The sequence below is a fragment of the Enoplosus armatus genome, chromosome 16 (genome assembly GCF_043641665.1).
Source record: "Enoplosus armatus isolate fEnoArm2 chromosome 16, fEnoArm2.hap1, whole genome shotgun sequence".
NCBI lineage: Eukaryota > Metazoa > Chordata > Actinopteri > Centrarchiformes > Enoplosidae > Enoplosus > Enoplosus armatus.
In genome coordinates this window covers 14,229,872-14,239,922 of record NC_092195.1, presented here as the reverse complement: position 1 = coordinate 14,239,922, position 10,051 = coordinate 14,229,872, and the positions used below count along the sequence as shown (strand labels likewise).

General features: G+C 38.1%; 1 protein-coding gene across 1 annotated transcript; it reads right to left on the bottom strand.

Moving 5' to 3' along the window:
- Window positions 1-5,712: 5,712 nt before the first annotated feature.
- Window positions 5,713-9,118, bottom strand: cks1b (CDC28 protein kinase regulatory subunit 1B). The gene is made up of 4 exons (XM_070921800.1): window positions 9,034-9,118; window positions 8,720-8,787; window positions 8,440-8,567; window positions 5,713-7,426 (listed from the first exon to the last, which is right to left on the bottom strand). The coding sequence occupies exons 2-4, from the start codon at window positions 8,776-8,778 to the stop codon at window positions 7,377-7,379; spliced, it is 237 nt and encodes a 78-aa protein (XP_070777901.1). The 5' UTR covers window positions 8,779-8,787; window positions 9,034-9,118; the 3' UTR covers window positions 5,713-7,376.
- Between the last annotated feature and the right edge of the window lie 933 nt (window positions 9,119-10,051).

Here is a 10,051-nt window from a genome sequence, read left to right as displayed (position 1 = left end):
CAAGGACATAATCAGTTTGACACATACTGCATTGTAAGTCTTTTTGAATATATTATAATACAACATTATAATGTGCCAAACTTGTGCAGTATTTAAGGCCATTTTGAAAAAGTTAAAGCAACTTGTCACAAGGTTATGTAAAACTTTGCAGGGGAGCGAACAAGCTGTCACAGTGAGTGACGTTCACTTTTTTAACTTTCATTTTGTGGGGGGAAAAAAAAACATGCTTTGTAAGAAGCTCACAGTGGGGATTTTTCATATATTGTATTAAAACTTGAAACAAGTTATTTTTCCATTTCTTTTTGTCTTCTATAATGTGCTCAGCAGTGTGCCTTTGACTCTGGACAGATCCCACCAGGAGCTTTAATTTAATATATGACACTCATTTTTGCCAGAATTGCCCTTCTGGCCCTTAAGGTCTCATGTCATGTGTCTTTAGGGGGAAGGGATCATTTCATATTTTCATTTTCCCTGACAGTATCAGTCTGACGCAAATCAGTAAATCACATTAACTAAATTATACATTTTGTGAAATGTATTATTCAAAGATTAATTTATCACAGACAGTTTGTTGTTTCACAGAATATTAACCTTACAATGAATTGCCGGGTTTTTTTCCTTTTTGTATACTTTGATAGATTAGTCTTATGAATTATTTCGTGCTGTTCTAAAATTCATTTTTAGAATATGATTCTCTGGACAGTCTAATGGAGCAATTTTGGGCTCTTTGTTCCATCAGCCGTCTTTCAAACAGCAGCTCTCTCTTCTCTCGCACTCTGTATCAAACTTGGCTTCCTTTTAGAAGGCTCCCCGCTGTGTCGACGACACCCAGACATAAATACCCCTTCTCGCCAGAGCACTTTCCATCTCCCTGTCTGACCTTCTTTCTCTCCTCTCTCTCCCAATGCCTTTCTCTCTGACTTTCCCTTTTTGTATTCCTTTTCTATTCACATCCCTCTCCTACCTGCTCCTGTAAAGACTTACCTTTTGCCCTGTTTGTCTCTTTGTGTCTCACCTCCTTCTTTCAGTGTAAAACCCTCCGTCGTTTCTCTCCTCTGGTCCTTAACGGAGCACATCTTCACACCCCGTTATCCTGAATCACACTTTCCTCTCACCGCTTTTCATTTCCTTTAAATTATTCATATACCTGGCTAAACTTAATAACACTTCAGAGCTCTTTTGGAAGTTTTCTTTATTGAATGGAGGTACAATGTCAATTCCCAATACCAAACTAGAACTTTGTCTTTGTCATTTTGTCATGCTGTATAAATGTTCATAATGTTGGGATCTTTGTCCGAACCCAGAACTTACAATACTATTAGTTTTTATGGCTCACAGCTACCAAAAGGTAAAGTGAAAGGACCAGTGTATAGGATTTAGGGGGATCAATTGGCAGAAATGGTATATAATATTCATAAGAATCGCTGTGTTTTCGTTAGCTTAGAATGAGCCCTTCATATCTACATAGGGAGCAGGTCCTCTTCCACGGAGTCTGCCATGTTGCATCGCCATGTTTCTACAGTAGCCCAGAACAGACAAAACAAACACTGGCTCTAAAGAGGGCCTTTCGCAGTTTTACGCTTAAGTGGCAGCTTGAATTTGGTGGCGCAACTGCACTTGTAGGTCACCGTAGGTTCTCCTACATGCTTGGAAAGGGAGGGGTGAGGGCAGCAGCTACATCTACAACAAGAATGAAAGAAGGTTGTAAATATGATTGTATGTGTATAAAATGAGTATAGTTTTTATATCAGTGAAGAGTAACTTCACACCAGGCCGAAAAGTAGTATTTCACTGCCCTCTCTGGTTGAAGGTTTCAAGCCTGTTTCACCTCTGACCACGCCCAGCATCAGTGATGGAGTCTGGTTGGGTGTGCTCTGTTGCACTTGTGACCACACCCGACAATGATGTCACAGAGTCCTGGAGTACACCTATACATCATTGCAGCAAGGTGAGACGTTAAACCAGCAAAGACTATAAAAAAAAGATTTTCAGGGGGTGTTAAGTTACACACTAAAAATTGACCCAGTTTGGGTCGATGTGGCACCATCGGTTGTACTGCCCTGTTTTAGTATGATTTTTACATAACTGTTGGTTTGTTTAATAAACTAAAACATGGCTTTCTACGCATTGGTACTGGGTGAAGTTAAGCTATTATTGCATTGATGCCATATTAACCCAAATTGGGTAAATTTTGACTCAGTGTAAACTCTTTAAGGTGGAGGGGGGAGGGGTCGTATCTGATGGATCTGATTCATGTACAATAACCAATGAAGGGTGCTCTGATGCCACAAGGCTATCAAGATTCAGGTTAGCAAGATTTATGCAGACAAAAGAACAACATGTGAAGAACAACACAGACAGATTTCTGACAGGGATGAAAAATGAGACATCATTAAGCAAAACTGTCCACTATTCACGAAGGCTCGAGAGCAAGATGTCCTTCTGAGAGTTTGTGTCTTTTATTTGCAAAAACTTTAGTTGCATTTCTCAATTGAAGAATTTACAAACAAACATTTAAAGAGAAATGTTTCATGATCAGGCTTTTGACGCTTTGAAATGAACTAATGGACCCTAACTTAAATTGGTTAAATTATCTTCCTTAATTTATTATATTTTTTAAAAGCAAAAAAGACAAACTTGTTCCAGCTTCTCAAATGCTATAATTAGCTGTTTTTCTTTGTCCAATGTGATTTGACAAAACACATAATTTGAAAACGTCACCTTTGGTTTAGGAAACTGTAATTTTCACTCTTTTCTGACATTTTATACACCAACCAATTAATCATTTAATTGAGATAATGATCTTAATAAGCTTAATTGATAATGGAAATAATTGTCAGTTGCAGCCCTAATTTCAACCACTCAGTGTTTGTCCACGACATTTTCTTCAGGGTGAAACATCCTCTGAATCAAATCATTTCTATGAAAATGAGCACATTAATATTAGTAATAACATTATAAGTTAAATGCCTACTGGTAGATCACCAAACATTGGCCTGATGAACTGGTTCATTATTTTGCTGCACCTAGCTTTTCTGTAAATACAGATTTAGGTTATCATTTACCTTTAAGACTCCAACAGGAACCAATTTTCAGCATGATTCATAGATACCTCTGGCAGACGCTTAAGCTTTTTTTTTTTTTCCACCTTAAGGCGTCAGAACATCTTATTCTGCCCACCACACATCTCTGGATCTCAGCAGGAGGCTCAGATTGCTGACCATCACAGCCTGGTGATTACCTCGGCAACATTTTCCAGAAATTGTCAGAAATCTCCCTGTGATTCACAAAACATTTCCTTTCCTCCATTACCCGTGACTTCCAAAGTTCTGCAGTTACTACCCACTGTGTCTGACTGTCGCCACGAGCTCTGTTTGCACCCACTGTTGGCGTGTGTGTGTGTGTGTGTGTGTGTGTGTGTGTGTGTGTGTGTGTGTGTGTGTGTGTGTGTGTGTGTGTGTGTGTGTGTGTGTGTGTGTGTGTGTGTGTGTGTGTGTGTGTGTGTGTGTGTGTGTGTGTGTGTGTGCGCACATCTGGGGACACACAGATTTGCTTTTGTTAGATCACATTATACAAATAGTTTTACAAATGTGATGCAGACACATAGAAAGTGCAGATTCAGTAAAATGTAACCCTGAGTCATAAACGTTTTGTTTACATTTTGAGTTCAGAGCAGCTTATATGCAAAAAGACAACTGAATACATGTAGATCGCCTCCTCCTTTTCCGTAGTTGTGTCGTACTGCCCTCCACAGTCCAAAGTGTGGAACTTAAAAAGTGGTGTGTCACAGCAGAGACATTTCTATGGGCTCCATGTTTTTGATGTTCTACTGTATTTGAACGGGGCTTTTCATTCTTGCATTGAACCGTTTTGTGAATGGTTTATATCTTACTCTGATTATTAGAAGCATTCAGCCTGAGGCACCTGGACGTGATGGCAAACAGGACGTTTTCTTTGATTTAGATATTCTATGATCACAAAGAGACAATTTATGTAGACAAATTACTAAATAAGACATTAACCCTTTTGCAACTATCTCCCTTTTAAGGTTGTACTGCCTAAATGGAAACAAACTGACTGTTTCTGATTGCTATATAAAAGGCTGCTGGATAGCCTTTTGGTCATATCAATACCCCAAAACAAAAAAAAGGACACCAGTTTACTCCGAGGGTGCTGCTGGGAATTCAGAGGCCCATGACAAACTGCAACACTTGAATCCACACCCTGATGAAATTAATTACAGCATCACCTTTCCTCCTCCTCCTCCAGCTTAAAGCTCAGTGAAAGTATTTCCCCACTTTTTGTCCCACTTGCAGCACCCCAGCTTCAGCTTCCACAGTTCTCTAACCCGGTGCTGCTACTGCTGCTGAAGCAACCTGGAGAACTGACCTACATTAATTGTCAGCTAAAATGTAAACAGTAACTAGACCTGAAACGATTAATCAATCGACAGAAAATTAGAGAGCAACAATCATGCAATCTTCTCAAATATTTTCTAATACATTTTCTTAGTCTTACATGATAGTAAACTGATCATCTTTGGGTTTTTGTCTGCTGGACAGACAAAATATATGTAATTCGATAGACCAAATATTTGAGAAAATAAATCAGATTATGGGATAATGTGAAACAATGCTGGTTGCAGCCCTAAGAGCAATATTCACAAATTCTTGCTTCAGTCAAATTTGTTCCCTTATCAGTGGTGGCAGGTTTATGTTGTAAGTGGTGTAATTTGTTACACCGTTTGCTGTCGTAACATTTTTATGTGCATCTGTCTGTCAAAGCCTTTCGGCCTCTTACCAAGCAACTGTTGCAGTCAGTTCTTGGATAACCCGCAAGGTTAAAAGACAACTTTTTATAAAAAGGTCTTAGAGAACAAAATGTAATTTATGAAGAGCTGAATCCTGTCTAAAATTGACAACTGAACCAACATATCCTCTGAATTATCCAACCTATCCTCTGAATTATCCAACCTCACGTTTTTGTTATTGCCTGTTCATTGAAGCCTCTGTACAGCAATAATCCACCAGTCGTTTACACCAACTAACTAACTTTTAAATGTGTGGCAGATGCTGCGCCTGCCTCTCCCTTCATGCACGTACACCATCATAATGACTTGCCCATTAAATAAAACATTTTGTCCATTAAGCCCACAGACATTTACTGGTGGATGAGACCCATATTACACATGAAATGGGAGACACTGGAACTGTTTGAGTGGTAATATCATAATAAGAAAAACAAGAGTTCAGTGATGGTGCCAGATGACAGATGAAGTATTACTGTGCCATTGGAAGAAGAACAACTGTGTACCATAATATCACACATTCATGGAGGTGTGCTGTCTGGCATACATGCCTGCTTGTTTTGTCAGATCACAGCTTTATCCCAGCAGGGCGCATCACATTACACTATACAGGTATGGTGATGTGCCACAACACCTGATTATCGTACACACTTACAGCACAGTTTTGGCTCAGTTATTCCAGTAGCACACATGTTGATTTGTAATGAAGCTGTGAAGAAACTGCTAGTCGTTTCTGGGGTCATACAGGAAAGTAGTATGTCTGTATCAATTAAAAAAAAAAAAAAAAAAAAAGCTGTATGACGGCCAAAGATTTGGTGTTGTAAACAGGGATAACACTTCAGCTTTTCAATAGTTTTATTTTTTCATTTATTTTATTATTTTTTTTAAATCAATGATTGGGACCAATTGGATCTGGTGTAGCCAAATAAATGGTTCATACAGAAACATGAAGGATTGGAGGTCACACTTAGCACTCTATTTGATAAGCAAAGTTTTCCAAAGAAAGTAGAAAGCAGGGTTAAAATAAACATTTAAAGCATTGTTGCAATGGGCCCAATTGAATTTCCTGTGAGCCTCTTTCACAGATTATGTTCAAATAGATGTATACTATAGTGAAAATGGCAAATGTGGTTAAGTAAATGTTTCCATTTTAATGCAGCAGCATACTGTTGCAATACAAAATGGGGCATTATCAATTCCACATCTGTAGTAATCCAATATTCTAGTGTTATTCTCAAATGACCAAACCCCATCTCTCACACACAATAATTCTTAAGGTACAGGGATTTCATCCAACACCTATTTCATGTCAGTTGTTTCATTAAAGACTGAATGCATCATAACTTTGCCAATATTGTTTTTTTTTTTTAATAATTCTGAAAGGTAGAACAGATCTATACCTACACATGTAATACCTTACAAAAAGGCACAAGTTCACAGAACAACTTTTCAAGGCAACATTTTAGCCTCATTGATAGAGCAGTTCAGTATGTGGCAGTAAAAAAAAAACAAAAAAAAAAAAAAAAGAAGGGACAGAAGGTACATACAAACATGTCAGAGTGGGTGCAGGTATTCAGAATGAGTTTGACAATGAAAACAAGTGCCTTAATGCAATATTTGTAAATACCAAAAAATCCAAAATAAATGCAATTGGCTTTCCAACATCTCATTCAATGATCCGGATTTATTAAGAGCATTTTTAGGGTCGTGTCTGCCATCAAAGCTGTCAACCTCCATTTTTTTTATTATTTTCACATGCATTTTCATGTGTCAAGTGGCTCTGTGTAATTGTACAGTAGTTGTAAACCACCAAATACTGCCAAAACCCAAGTGCACACTAACAAGATTTAAAAGTTTACATTTATTTCAGAAAAGGCAAGACATTCATAAATACTGAGCAGCTCACTAGTACAAATCAGACCCATCAAAATGTTTTGTTTTAAAGTAGGCCAAAGCTATTATAATATGCTCTTATGGAAAAGAGATCAAAACCAGTTTCTATGTGACTCTTTCAGATACGGCTTTCCATGCACATGACAAAAATTGTTAAATGCCAAATTTACAGTGTCATTTAAACCAAGCAGCAACATGTCACTTAAAACCGCAATTTGATGTTTCAGAGTCTAACTTAATTTGGGATCCAACTATTCTGGCTTGAGTTCTGACCCGAGCTTGACCCAGAAAGCACTCTGTTAGAATGTTTGAACAAGCTTCACTCCCCACATCTTATAACAATAGTTCTAAAAAGCTGGAATATCCAAGCAGGTTCAGCAAGTTGGACAGATAGGTTAAGTCAAAAAGACAGTGTAAGATGATTTGAAGGTTTCTGGCAGACGGCGTGTCGCTGTTAACACATGAAGAAGTCTTTTCCCCAAGAGAAGGGTGATGATTTTTTTTTTCCTTCAACGCATACTCCACAACCACTGTTCATAAATGTGATAGTCCTTCTCTCGGTCCAACATGATCAGCCCGAATCACAAGTCACCTACTTGCATGATCCCGATTTGATGAGTTGATATGTGGCACATAAGTAGGACTGATCTTCCAAAGGACCCAGAGAACCTCTCCCTTATGACTTTTGGCCGGGCAGAGGGCGCCGGAACAGCAAGATGTGTGGCTCTGAAGGAGGAAGGCACACAACATATAAGCAGAGATAATGATGCTTTAATTCCTTATGAAGGAAACTATTGAACCGTTTATAACCAACTATAATTCTGTACCACCTCTTCAAAAAGGTGCAACTTTACCCATTATAACATCAGCCCCCCACCAGACTTTGTATCTTTCATCTTCTACATAAAAAGGACATCCAGATGGGGTGGGTCCCCTTCCTGGCAATTACACTAGCTAAGACAAAAAAAGGGGGCCAACAAAATACAAGAAAAAGGCTTCAACTTTTTTTGTAAATGCAGATTTTGTGACATATTGCATTTGTAATCTGCAGCCTTACTGTCAAAAGTTAGTGTCCTGTGGTCAAACAATTTCTCTACTATAAAAATGTAGACTTAAGAAAAAGAAAAAAAAAGGCACAGAAGCCAATTTATACATATTTGACTCAAATAGATAGACATGCACTTTTATTAAACTTCAACATTGCTATCTAGATTAGAATCTCATTTTCACACTTGATCAGAACAAATGTCTTGGAACGGCTCATTAATTATGGCACTGTACTTTTGTGATAGCCATTAGAAACCTGAAAATCTACAGCTACACGTTTCTAAACTTAATGGTCCATCGTGATGGGTACAGGTCTCACTGTTTATTGTTGTCATAGTCTCCAGCCACTATTTACATATCTGGGCCCCTCAAATTATCTACCAATGATGTTAACTAGTGCAAATAGTAATATACTGTGTATCTAATAACTAACACACATGTCCTTCCATGAATGATAGTTCAGCATGTGTGCTAAAGTGCTCATCTATGAACGGTCTCAGTGACAGAAACAGCCAAAATGGCGTTTGTTAAATTGGCCTGTCACTAGTCCCAGCAACAGAGCTGGGCCAAGGAAACAATATTAATCACAAACTGATAAGGGAAAGCTATTGAGGACTTCTTTGTTTACTACTGGAATATTTCCAGATAATTTGTTAAAGACATCATCCCTACCTAAAAACAAGATATAATACCTGGCTGGTGGATCATGTAATGCACCCATCCTTGGCTCTGCTGGACCCCCAGGTTCCTCCACTCGGTCTCCGACATCAAATGGGTCTTGGGTACACGCTTTGCAATTTCTTTGGGTAGCATTACATGCCTATAGATAAATATAATTATGATGTATCGTGTTACATAACTGACGACAGTTTCAACACATTGCCACCTTTGTAACGTTGTTAATGTAGTTATAGAACAGCGTTGACACACTGACAAAGTTAAATTGCATGTTGTAACATGAGTCATACATACCTGTACTCGTATTTGTCATCGTCGTATTTATCAGAGTAGTAGATCTGCTTATGAGACATGACGGAAACCTGGTGGAGAGGTTTTTAATATTAGTTAACATTCAGAATTAGAAATAAAGCAGACTGGCTAAATATTATAGTGTCCATCGAGGCAGAAACGTATAGTTAGCATCGCTAAGCGAGCGTGGCTAACAGTTAGGCTAAGGTCATCCAAGTTAGCCGAGAGCAAGCGACTCTGACAACTTACGTTTATGTAAACGCCAAACTAGATGTTTCTGTTGTTGTGCGACGCAATCGATGAGGTTTTAAAGTTACCTTATATGATTGCCAAAATATCCTGATGGGGAAAAAGTCAAATATTCCAGTTTTTGCGTCCAACAGTGGCGAGATGTTGACTCCTTCTTTGTTTCCCTCTCGAATGTTTGCGAGCCCGCTTTTCACCGTTCAAATACACCTCGTCTCATCCTATTGGTCAAACGAGCTGAAAAGCCCTCTTGCCATTGGTCAGTTCTGTCTGTCGCACGAAATTATCGTAATCGTTATAGGGCCTCCCAATTGGTCAGCAAAAAAATCTAGTACCAAAATTGCAGGAAGTCTGCGATACAATTCAAACATGACATACTTTTAATGTTATTGCATAACTAGTGACCCAGATATTTTCACTGTATCATGGATGCATTATAATAACTCCAAGTTCATAGTTCGAACGCTCAATAAGAGCTCTCTTAACACAACCGTGAGTTTGACACTGTTTTATATATTGATCAAAGAGACAGAAAGAGTGACATGATACTTTCAGAGCTGCCAGAGTTGGACTTCAAGTAAAATGATGATTTTGTCTTTTTAAGTTCTTAATAAGAAGGTTTTCCTCCTCAAAATGTTGGTAAACTGTTCCTCAACCTGAACAGGCTAAACATGAATACCCTAACTTACACCTTAAAGAATTACTCAAATGAACATGTAGAATGCAGTTTCTCAATACTTCTGCACATGTTTATCGACAGAAATGTATGGCAAACATAAGATTTATTATAAGCAATCAGAAAGCATATGTCTCAAATAACCCATAAAGTAAAATATAATGTTCATTAAAGTTTCAGTTTACAACAACACCAGAAATAGTGGACAAATAGTCACTGCCTGATAACTACGCAGTCTCTCTTGTCATAATCAAATCAAGTTGAAAAGGGGACTCTGATCATGAAAACAAGTCAATATAGTATAAAAAGCCACAAAGACCAACAACATACAATGTCTATATACAAGCCAAGTGTTCTGTAGATTGTAAACGAATACAAATAGTGCAAAGGAATAGACATTGAATGGGCAAAGT